At 41.0% G+C, this 12,595-nt stretch overlaps 1 protein-coding gene across 2 annotated transcripts in view; it reads right to left on the reverse strand.

Moving 5' to 3' along the window:
- Positions 1–640: 640 nt before the first annotated feature.
- LOC142935537 (solute carrier family 12 member 7-like) overlaps positions 641–12,595 on the reverse strand; it is a 30,806-nt gene continuing 18,851 nt past the window's right edge. The window contains exons 19-27 of one of the 2 annotated variants that reach the window (XM_076079958.1): positions 12,006–12,174; positions 10,879–11,074; positions 10,550–10,719; positions 9,818–9,949; positions 9,528–9,635; positions 6,882–7,051; positions 6,602–6,616; positions 6,222–6,355; positions 641–5,227 (exon numbers count right to left, since the gene is read on the reverse strand). In XM_076079958.1, the coding sequence (XP_075936073.1) occupies positions 5,136–5,227; positions 6,222–6,355; positions 6,602–6,616; positions 6,882–7,051; positions 9,528–9,635; positions 9,818–9,949; positions 10,550–10,719; positions 10,879–11,074; positions 12,006–12,174 (1,186 nt within the window). In that variant the 3' untranslated portion in view covers positions 641–5,135. Of the gene's footprint in view, positions 5,228–6,221; positions 6,356–6,601; positions 6,617–6,881; positions 7,052–8,157; positions 8,372–9,527; positions 9,636–9,817; positions 9,950–10,549; positions 10,720–10,878; positions 11,075–12,005; positions 12,175–12,595 lie in introns of those variants that run through there. The other variant, XM_076079967.1, reaches the window with a different exon arrangement.

Consider the following 12,595-nt stretch of genomic DNA (forward strand, 5'->3'; position numbering starts at 1 on the left):
TAGTGGAACAATTACAGTAGAAATCAGTGAACTGATTAGGTAAGTTTCATAGCCATGTTTACTAGCATAGGCTAACATTAGCCACCGTAAACTACTGGTCATACCAGACCAAGTCTGTAGCCACTCAACCACTGTATGTATTGAACTGAGGAAAGGTTTGTGAATTCACCTTTTTATTTCAAAGAGGATGATTGAGTTAATTATTAATTTTTAAGTTGCAGCATTCCACTTTATAACCAGACTTTGAGACAAGGCCCCATCATGCCATAAGGCAGGACCAATGTTTTGGATCTGTGGCTGTGAGGCAGGTGCTCACGTTAAGAACACAGCCTGCCTTGGGGAATAGAGATTTGTTTTTTGTCTTTCCTCCACATTCAACAAAGTCAATTATTTTGGAGGTACAAGGTTTTATTTGCAAGTGCCTTGTTGAAAAAGCACAAGACTGAAAACCATTGCACTACCTGCAGGCTGAAAGCAGTCTCAAAGATCTAAACTCACTCCCTGAGTGAAATACACCACTGCTCCAAACAGGAGCGAGCTGCCTTCGGCTGACGGTAATTGTTTGGTTTCCAAAACCAAGAAGGAATTCATATTTTGATTTTAAAACAGAGACCAAAGGTCATTTGACTCAGACATGTAATGTATGCATCACCCACAGATATTTTATTTTTTTTATAACGCACAAATTCCCATAAGTCTAAGTCTGGTGTTTATTCTTTCATTTTTACATTTCACAGCAGCGTGCAGAAACAACTGGTCCAGTTAAGTGCTCGACTTCTGTCCCAAGCTTCAGGGGTCAACCAGATCAGAGGGAGTCTTGGTGAAATTATCCGTGTTGTGATGTTAACACCCCACTATTAGCACATGTTGGAATGATAATGGCTGAGAGAGAAAAGAAAAGGTACTCTCCCCCCCCACATCCTCTGTCCTCACAGACTGCATTCCCTTCCTAAGCACTTGTGTTTTCCCTCTTTAGCTCTTCTCTCAGATTACGCTCTCAGATATAAGTGGAAGAAAAGAAAACGCTTTTTAGCCAAAGCTCCGTGTGTCGCTGGAAGGTCAGTGAAAGCTGTGGGAAGATGATGCGCTTCTGGGAGAACCTGTGAGTAAAAGAAAACAGTGAGCTAAACAAAAACTGCATACATTTAGAAAATGATGTTGTATATAAATTATCGAAGACAGCGATTATCTATATTAACATACAAAGTACTTGGAGAAAGTCTTGATGATGAGAAAAAAAAAGACCTTTTCACCTGTTGTAAAGGATAAACTTTACAACAGGTGTAATATCTTACCATCTTAGTTTAGCATGTTAGCATTTACCACGTAGCACTAAACAGGAAGTACAGTTGAGGCTAATGGGAATGTCAATTATTTTTGAAGGTATTTGGTCAGAAAACCAACAGCGTGACAATTTAAAGTTACGATCTGACAAGTTAAGGGATCACAGCCATGAAACCTTTAGCCGGACACGAAATGAGTTGGGGTTAAGTATAAAGTATAAGTATTTCTTGATTATTAACATGTGCATGTTGGATTATTGTAAAACAAAAAACACTATGATTGTGAGCCTAATGTCAAATTGAGGCAGATCTGGTCGAAATAAAACAATTCGTTTTTTTTATTTATTTGGAGGCCTGTATTGTTGCGAAAATACACCCACAGCCTGCCATACTACACACATACAGTAGCACATAAATAATACATATATATAAGCATGCTTGTGCCATTCATGATCTCATAACATGCACATCTGAGCCAGGGCCAGTAGAGGACATCTCTCATGCAGGATCATGACTGCATGCTGCACTTCTGTTTAGCTGAACTCACACGACAGAAGCAAGATCGTGCATATCTTTGGATGTTAAAACCAAATTTACACGATGTAAGATAGAAACCCATAATCTTCTCTGTTTAGTTTTTTATAAGCTCTATGAATTGTTTTATACATAGACACTTTTTTTAATGTGCATTCTGCCCTCTATACAAGATTCCCATCGGGAAAACAATAAAGCGCAAAATTCGATTAACTGTCCTGAATCTTAGCAAAAGACAGCGTGTGCTTTAAAGTGAGCGCAGAGTGAGGAGTACATGCAGCGCAGAATGTAGCAGGGTTGTAGCTCAGTCAGTGAAATGAGCATCAGACCTAGGTTGTTGTTGTTGTTGTTGTTGTTGTTCTATGCCTGCTGACCCAGCTAACCGCTCAAACAGGATGCCATTTATCCAAGGCCAAGCTCCAAGATTTCCTTTGTTCTTTTGTGTGCCGACAGACAATGATGATTTTGGGATGAGATTGATATTTGGAGACTGAATCCAGTTACGTAACAGGCGACAACGATCCAGCTCGGCCCCCATCCGGGTCAGACGGGAACGTATTCCATCGGACAAAAAAAAACAAATCACTTTCTTGTATATGTTACAATTGTTAATGACAGACGGCAAACACAGGAAAAAATAAAGTGTGGCAACATAAAAAATGTATTCTGATTTTGACGCATTACGTCCCAGGTACTAAACCTGCAAAAGAATGAATGTTTAAATCATAAGAAATTACAGTGATCTAAATCGGACCAAACACTCATTAAGCTTTATTCATTTTTTCATTTCCTTTGTCTCTTAACTTCCTGCTTTGACATTTTCCCGCCTCTTTTCTGCGTATCTGCATGTTTCATGTAATGTTAAGGGAGTTTGTCTGAATAAACAGACTTGTTTTTTATTATTTATAGGCACAAATGGTCCCTAGAGCACAGATATCTCTATCTGTATATAATCTGTTGTCACCATTGATTGTTGATGCCGTTATTTTGCCAAATAACTGACAGCAGAATACAGAATCTCATATAATCCAGTGAGAACACCAGGTGGATGATTGATTACGGTTAAATACCAGCTTCCTAGTTAGAGGAAGCTCACTTTGCATTCAGCTTGTGTACAGTTTATATTCCAGCACATTAAAAGAGTTAAGAAACAAATCATTTATACAAACACAGAAACAAACAAAACTAGAGTATCTCCAACCGTAGCCAAGTAGTTTTACTTGCCTAAAGTACTGTTGGGCTTGTGCGTTTGTCTTTACTTTCAAGGGTGCAACAGATCAGCAGCAACCCTTTTTATGTCTGGAGACGTCTTGGGTGTCTGGAGACATTGCATCCACATATCACCCAGAAGATGTAATTAAAAACAGCAGACTTCTCGTGTTAAGTCCAAAGCGTCAACGACTTTTCTGGATATTATTTTGCGTTGTACGTTATGATGACGACGAGGACAGGAAACGTACAAAACAACTTGACACACAAAAGTTTCTGTATTTTGCAGACTTAAGACTCAAGGGTGAATTCACAAAAAGGATTCAGTAGCCTGCACAAATAAGGAAAAATGAACGCGAAATTCTCAAATGCACCTTACTCTCTAGCATCTTAGGGCTAGGTTCATGTATTTAAATTCGGTAATAGCATACATTTGGTGCAAAAATCATAAAAATGGGGGACATTTGGTAAGATTAACTTGCCGAAAAAACACGTGTAAGTATCATAAACTTGTGTTTGCAACACTTATTTTACAACTTACAACTTATTTTCTGCAAAAATCCAAATTTCCAATGAAAAGATCCCATTCAGGGAATCGGTGCTAAGCTAACTTCCGGGGGTTGGCTTACAAAAATACGTCATTCATGCAGACCTCAATTGCCACTCGCAGTTACAGTGAAATTATTAGCGACCTCGGAGTTGGCGGTAAATGAAGCGCATTTATAAGAGGTGTCACGCCCAGACGTTTCACTGATCGTGGCAGCATTGAATGAAGTTTTTTTTTAGTCCTCCGCTTCACATCATGGAACTTTCGTTTGAAGTCTACAGTTGTGCATTTTGAAAACACCATCAGCACTAAGAGGCTGCGATATCATATCCCAAATAGGGTTTTCTCTCTGTCACGTTGAAACTCTCTGCCTGAAGTTTAGAGGAATTCCTCTGAACCTCCTCGGTCTAGTCCTGTAGCTCGCGGTCTAAACATTTCAATTGTTTCTCTGGTATTGTTTATGGGTGTGACTGAGCTGTAATATCATTATCTTAAATCTTTTGTGAATCAAACCCAAGATAGCGGTAGCAAGTGATTGAATTGATTGATCAACGGCAGCAATCCTTTCTTTGTGAATTCGCTCGTCAGAGTTCCAGACTTTCTTGGTTTGTTTGTCTCTTCTTTTGGTTGAACCAACACATTACATATTGTACTTAAAAACAACAGTAATATTGAATGAAATACTACCATATAGACTCCATGTTGCTCAGCGCACGCTAGCTTGTCATGTACTCACGCCTTAACATTTTGCGCCAATACAAACATGCCAGTGAAATACATCGTCAACTCAACTAAAATGCTAAAATCACAAAAGTTGCATTTCCTCTTGCATTTTCACCTCCTGCTTTCCAATCACACTTGGCACACAGATGTTATCTGGGACAACACAAACAGCCGATATCCAGCCGATGTCCAAGACAATCTATAAATTACAATCCATTCTGCCACGTTTGCCCTTAAACTGTCCTCATAGTGATCAATGGCCCTTTGGCTTCTGATGCAGTGACATGAGGCAAACATGTCAAATATAATGGCTTAAAAACATGTTCAACTCTAAAGTCAGCTCTTGTCATACATCGTTGAAATGTTTGATTAACGGTGCTGAGATAAATAAAGGCACTATGTTAGCAACCTTCGTTGGGACCGATGAGCCTGTAGCCGGCTACAACAATCAGTGGAATGCTAAAAATGACAACAAACTTCATAATTTAACTGAGGAAAGAAAATCTCCGCAGTGCAACCACACAGTAGTCATTTTACAGTGTACAGATGTGTCAGAGTTAAGGAGCCCCAGGAGGAGGGGGTGCAGAGAGCGCTATGTGGCCCCAGACGATGCACTGAGCTCAGGCTGTGCTGCAGGTAGAACCTCCCCTGTCCTTCCCAGCGATCATGGTCCCCCCCCCCCCCCGACAGTGTGAGAGGCAGTGTGCTGTACTTCCTCTGTCCGACAGCTTTGCCCATGATCCATCTTAAAGTCCTGCCTTCCTTTTGCCAACACACTGCCCTCTGGGTTTCCCTGCCCAACAGTGTTTCCATCCAAAACGATTAGGAACCTCTTGGTGCTACGAGTAGATGGTGATGACCTCCCGACCACCTCCACGAATCAACAGGACACGGTCCAGACCGTCCATCAGGACCTCCAGGAACTCCATATCTGTGAGGCACATTCTGGTTAAGGACATAAAGCATCACATGCTGCTATTTTCAGATGTATTCACTTATTACAGTGCTCCTGTCAGTGATGGAATTTACTTAAGAACTGTACTCAGGCACAAATTTGATGTGCTTGTACTCTACTTGAGTATTTCCATTTGATCGGCATAGTTGTCTAAATTGTTGCAACACCTGAAACATAACTAATTTTTGTTCTACTATTGACCTAAATGACATAGTTATTCATTTGGGGAAATACACTTATTCACTTAAGAGTATGGAGAGAGTTAAATGAGAAGGTCGATGGCACTCTAATGTATGGTAGGCCTAAGTGTGAAGCTACAGCCAGTGGCTAGTTAGCTTAGCTTAGCTTAGCATGGCTGTGTCCAAAGTGAGAAAGATATGCCTAATGGCTAAATTTGAATGGATAAGATGACTGATATTGGAAAAGGACACACGAGAGGTCTTGCTCATGACCTCTTGCTACTCCATTAGCTTCACTTAGCAATAAAGACTGGAAACAATGGGAAAAAGCTAGCCTGGCTTTGTTTAAAGGTAACACTTTTTTGGGGGTTTTGGTTTGACGCACATAGCGTTCAAAGTCTTCTTTACGCTTTATACGGATTAAACAAAAAAGATTTATCATGTATTGTGTATGTATATATGATGAATAATTTGTACTGGATTTCAGGACACAGGAAGAATAGCTGGTGCAATTAGCATCAGTTTATGGGGATCCTTTTTAATAAATGAATAAATATCGTTAGTGACCTCTCATGGTCACACAGCCAGGATAGCTGCTTCTTCCTATTTTCAGTCTTTGTGTTAAGCTAACCTAACCGCCTGCTGGCTCTAGCTTGATATTTTGTGTACTGTTGGGAGGAAAGCAATTCATAGTATTTCCTACAATCTTTTAACTAACTACGACTAATAAGTCAAACTTTCTCTGACTAAATGACTGAATGACTTGTGGCTGATTAGCTGAAAAAGGATACAGTTTTCGTCCCCTTTCTTGTTCTTCGGCGGGCCCGGCATGTTGAGCAAGACCAGCTGCGAGTCGCGGGACTTCTTGAGCACCACCTCGTTCAGCTTCACAGCTGTATGCATCCTCCGCACGTTGGACTGGTTGCTACGTTGGACCACAGACATTAATTAGAGCATCGGTTAACCTGCCATTCGTCGCAAGGTCAGGGGGCTGATCTTGCATGCAAATGCACATGCAGCTTTCATATTTGTCATCATGTAGCAACATACAAACAGAATTGGTGACCTACTTTCACACAAGCATGCCAGCACAGACATTATTTTCACACAATACGTAGGCACAGAGAGCAAATGCACGTGCAAACAAAAAGCAAAACATAAAGTGACTTACAGATTCTCCCACTCACTGGAGGAATGGAGACAAAAAAACATATTCAACATTAACACAATAACAAGGGGTGCTCCTGAATTCATTTGTAGATTATCTAGATGCAGGTAGATCTTGAATAAATAGCGCTCCTCTGCCATCAAACGGTATTTGCAAATTACATTATAAACTACAAGCCAATAGCAAAGTTATTGAATGCACTTAAGAGGACAACCCTAATATGTCCATTTTGCTCAGGCAGTGTGCTTTTAAGATGCTTTGCAGCGCTGCTAGATCTACTTACGGTCTCATGTTGAAGATGTCTTTCACTCCCATGCCTTCTCTGTGTCTGTTCCTCTCATTGACCAGTTTGTCTTTGGTCCAGGTCATGTGGACGCGATCCGGCGTGGCACCTGCATCTCTGTCGCTTGTTGCGGAATGAGACGCCGTGTTCCGGTCGTGGATCAACTGTGCCTGAACAAAGGATGAGTCCGATGATTAAAAAGTCAGTTTGGTGTTTTTTTTAGCCACGTTATATTCTCGTTCTTCTCTAACTTCTACTAAGAAAAGTTGAATCTCGATTTAAACCCTTTTTAGTAAAGGCTTAACTCAAAAAGATCCAACTGATTCTCCGTTCAGTAGCACCCTGTATTTTATATTAGCATTTGTGTACATTTTACCCACAAAGCATATTGTCATTGCCAATATGTCATTATGCAGGAGGATATGAAGACATTAAACATTCTAAAAGTTCTAGTTCTGCCTATCTGTGACAATTGTGAACTCTTGTTATATGCAAAAACATATTTTCTATCAAAATCCCTCTCTTTTCTCTTCCTATTAAAATACTAAGTACTAAATACTTTTGAGGGCTCATATAACTGAAGCGTGACGCTTGTTTGATAGTGACGACACTGTGGGTACACACATGCCTAAAAATGACAAGACCTGTGATGTTTTCACCACGGTGAGCCCTCACCTTCCCTAGATGCTTGTGCATCTCTTTTTGACGACATTTTTAAAAGTTCAAAAGAGTCATTTAAAAAGTATCATGTGAAATCTTAGTTAGAAAGCGCTTCACAAACAGTGAAATGTAGCATATCTTTCACTCTAAGGTGCATTTGTAACAACAATGAAAGCAACATCAAGTGAGCCTCATCCAGGCACCTGGGTAGTTTGGTGATCCAGCTGCCTCATGCAGAAATATACCAGCATGACAATAAAGTAATGTATATTCTATAATGCCGACCTTCTAGCATCAAAGGTCACATTACTCCTCACCTTAGCCAAGAAAGAAAAGTCAACCAAATGAGTATTATGTTGTTAGGATGGGGATGCTGAAGGACCCACAACTCTTTTACTATAAACTATAAACATGATCCATAACATTTTGACCCATTTCTGTGTGTTAGAAACTGAGGGATGTAATGGTTAGTAGTAACTGGATTGACTGCGAGTCAGGTGCACATTTAAAGGAACTCAGTGAGGAATTTGTCTCTCTCTAGTGGCAGCATCTGGTCCCTTTCCACTCAGCGTCTACAGAATATTTAACCCAGAGTTCAGTTTCTAATTACCTCACTGTCTTAAGCATCGCAGGTGTTATGAATGCATTATGATGCGAGGAAAGGATGGCATGAAAAATGGATCGACCGTTGGCAACGTGGTTGTCTACTACGGGCCGTTTGGCCCCGTGGCTACCACATCCTCCGGTATGCACAGGGCGTTGAGGGAAGGGGCACCTGACGGCTTCTTCCTCTTTATGGAGCCTCACGATACATCTGTGATGCTCTGAATCTGAGACCGTTGTCCAATCACAAAGCCGGGTGAGGGGGGGGGGGGGGGGGGGGGTTCAACAGGGGGGTGAACAGCAGCAGAACACAGGAGGAGTTATGCTACGCTTTTGTCTTTGGGTTGAGGACAACTGTAACAGTTTGGTATTTTGTAGTAGTTTATAGTTTGTTATATCATTTCTACATTGTGTTTTAAAGTTTTAGCAATACACCGGAATATTTCAAAATGGAATATGCAAGTTTGAGTGCGTAGTAGCTCTATTTATAGTGTAGTTTTGCATCAAAGTTTACTATGTTTTTAGTGTGGCTTACAGTGTTGTGGATAGCGCTTAATATGTTTCTCTTGGTGCCACTTTCAATTGACCCTTCGTCAAGTCCCGCCCCTCAAACACAGACTGGCCAATCATAGTGTAGCATCGGCAACAACTATGCGGCTCTGCTCCATAGACTCCCAGATTGTCGTTATCTTCAGGCGGGTTTTGTGGATTTAGAGCTGGTCATTTTTAAACGTTGTGTAATAAAGATATTCGTTAACCGGAGAGGTTGGAAGGAGATACACGTTTGTAAAACACTACGTTGCTAAATAAAACAGCTAGCCAGCTAGCATTAGCACATCATTGACTAGTGTTAGCACTTCTATGCTATGCTAGCTACTGAAGGTATTCCGAATGTATACACATGCTGCTTTTGCTTTGTGATGATTGTAACAGCGAATAACAGTGTTTTACCTTTCACTGTCTTCTGTCTCATTCTCCAGGTGATGTGGTGGTTCACTTTTACAATGTGATCTGTAGCTTTAGCTTCTACTTTTATCAGTTTGACATCCTGATCTATCCTTCAAACATATATTGTTTGGCTTGCTTCTCTCTGAAATCACTTTTTTGTTTTTCAAAAATTGTGATTCTATTTATTCAGGGAATGCAGAGAGTTAGTGACAGTGTGGGCTCCATGGTAGCCCTGACGAGTAACAGCAGGGGGCGGGGCTTAGCAAAGTCTCAGTTAAATTAAACTTAATTACAATGCAAATTTGTCACTCCTACATCTTGATGGTTGTTGGTTGGGACACATCCTTATAATGTTTGTGTAATGACACAGACATCAACGTTAAACCTGACGTTTTTACCAGACTTCTTACAGTGTCAAACGAGAGTGTCACGTACCTCTCTCTCCCTCTCAGTGCGGGACAGCTGCATCTGTTTCAGCATTTGAGACCTCTGCTCCATCACCAGCGTCTTCTCATAGGTGAAGGCTGAGATGTCGCTTTCATGCTGGAGGGACACAGAACAGATGTATAGTTACTCTGGTGTGGCTAATGTTCTAATTAAGGGCACTTTAGAGAAACAGGTAGCCTTTCTGTATCTCACCCTAGGGCAGGTACAACTACCACCACCACCTGGTTCAACAATCATTAGATACCAAAATAAATTGACTGAATATCAAATCGTCCCACCATTTCCACCACCTCCACCACAGCATCCAGACGTAGATGGTAGAGAAACATCTGGAGGTCTTTCTTCATCTGGATGGAGTTGTCTTCCATATGGGCCACCGTGAATATTCGCATTTTGCACTTCCTCCACACCTGTAGAGGTAAGAGATGAATCAGCTGCTGGTTACACACAGTTAGTTTGCCAATCCAAGAGCACTCAATCCTAACTGTGACCTTACTTTAGGAGGGACATGTGAGCAGACAACTCTCAGCAATTACGTCATCTCAAAGCAGTTACGTGAAGCAATACAACATCAATTATTTGTATTATTATTATTAGGGAAGACAGGTCAGCCTTTACACACAAATTAGCTTTCAGAGTATGACAGTCGAAAGTTGGTGAAATAAATCACTACTAACATGTTAAACCATCTGTACTGTAGAGAAAAGGTTAGGTCAAAGATGAAGAAGGTTATAGATGAATGGTAATTTAATCTTAATTTCGATTGATTTGAAAAGGAGGCTTGGCCTAAAGAAAACAATTGAGTCTGTATTGTTTCATGAAAGAATAATTAATAATCATTTTTATTATGCACACAGTAAAATATGTTTAAAAAGCTTTAATGTAGGGTGTAGCTTTTACATGATTACTTTACTTTTTAAAGTATAATCTAAAAGGAAATGACAACACACACACACACACACACACACACACACACACACACACACACACACACACACACACACACACACCTTGTGTTGACTAAGTAAAAATGGCAACAGCATGAGCAGTCCACCATCATGTACGATCCACCAAACATCGATGGTTCCCTCCTTCAGACGATCGTGGTTTCCAGGGAAATGGTCGATGTTCTTGGCAACCAGCAGAGCCTGTTGGGCCGCCGTCGTCTCTCTCACTGTTTCTGCGGGGAGAGAGAGAGAGAGAGAGAGAAAGAGAGTGAGCATTTAAAATGTTTCTCATGTCAGGGTTCTGTGTCTCCCTCTACTGTCCTGTGTTTTCCCCTTGAGTCCTTCCATGCTTGATTTTATTTTGGTGCACACTTCCAAGTTGTGTATTTTACCGATGAAGTTCCTCCTAGCGGAGGAGTCCCGGGCCTGTCCCCAGCCTGTTGGCCAGGCCATCAGGACGGCGTTGTGTTTCATTCCTCCCAGCCCTGCTGACTGGATTAGCAGGGAGAAGCCGTCTCGCAGGTTGGAGGACACCACCACGTGGGAGAAACCCTTCATCTTCTCTGCAGCCATGGCTGTTTTCAAGTTCTGAAGGGGACCAAGAGGAGGGAAGAAAAGGAGAAGGGAAAGGACGGTAAAACGGTTTCAGGTGACGAATTGGGCCCAAAATTTGGGGATTTAGATGTAAGTTGATAGTAAGCAGAATTATCAGGCTTCAGACTGATACTAGACTTTGACATGACTGACTCTATGAAGGATGACTAACTTGAGTTTGCATTAAACTTTTTCTGACATTTTTACTTACAGAGACACATAAACACACTCAAGCAGGACCAACAATGACTTGATTGTAATTGTGGTGTGGTAGCTTACAAAAAAAACAAAAACAACATCCATCAGTCCTCACTCAGGGCTGAATTTTACTGGCTGGAACCTTTACAACTTGATAATATGTTCATAAACGTGTTTTCAGCTTGTTTTGCTGCCCCCATGTGGCCAAAGAGAATCTTTTAATGCAGTATTTTGACATTATTCAGAGCGTATGTGAAAAAGAAAAGAAAACAAATGACACACCAACACAATAGCTCGCTGGATTTAAAAAATATATAATTTCAAAGAAAAAAAGCACCTCTTTATTTGAACATGTTTATAGTTTTCTTAAAGTATATGAGCTTGTTTTGCAGATAATATCACTTTTAAATGATTGTAGCTGCATACAAAATGATACAACACACACTCAGTGGCAACTTTATAAAGGTCCAACTGTCACCATATGATATGAACTGTTCAATACAACTTTTTCCAATATTTCCCCACATGTACATGTGGGGAAATATTGCCTAATAAAGTGGCCAGTGAGTGTATAGGTTTAACATGTGAATGAGCACAAGGTTTTTACGTTAGCTTTAAATGGGTGCTGTGCCCGTGGCTTCTACAGTATGCTTTGAAAATACACAGGAGGCCCGAGACCACCTGGCCACCACGCAGAGGACTGAACAGGCAGAGCAGACTGACAAACCTTGTCTCCCGTCTTGGCATCGTTCCCTCGGGCCATGAAGGTTCCCTCCAGGACCGAGCTGACGATGGTCAGTCCCTTTCCCGCTTTGAGCTGCGTCGTGAAGGACAGGAGGCGAGGGTGTTTCACCACCAGGTCAGAGTCTAACTTACACAACACCAACACCTGAGGCCTGAAGAAAGAGAAATAAATGTCAGTAGTAGAATACAGGGGGGAAAAAATAAGCATTAAGAATAAAATATTACAAATCTATTGTTATACTAAAGAGAAATTGTGCCAGTTTTACTCATCACGGGGTGTTTACATGTCTTGGGGAGTGTGAAGTTTGGCTCGAGGCTAGATGAGTCACTACTAGCGTAACCCACCTGAATCCTAGACTGAACTGAGAGCGGGTGAGCTGCATTGTGGGTAATGTAGGTGCATGGTTTTGACAGGGGAGAAGAATACGTGGAATACATTTCTGATCCTTTTCTTTTTAACTCTCCATCATGAGTCAGACAAAGTTGCGGAGCGACACTAAATTGGTACCGCAATTTAGTATTTCTTTACTGTTTATTTACTGTATTGCCCCTAAGTACATGTTTGTTTAGATT

This window comes from Anarhichas minor, unplaced genomic scaffold (assembly GCF_050575085.1).
Source record: "Anarhichas minor isolate MPS153535 unplaced genomic scaffold, ASM5057508v1 ptg000006l, whole genome shotgun sequence".
Taxonomy (NCBI): domain Eukaryota; kingdom Metazoa; phylum Chordata; class Actinopteri; order Perciformes; family Anarhichadidae; genus Anarhichas; species Anarhichas minor.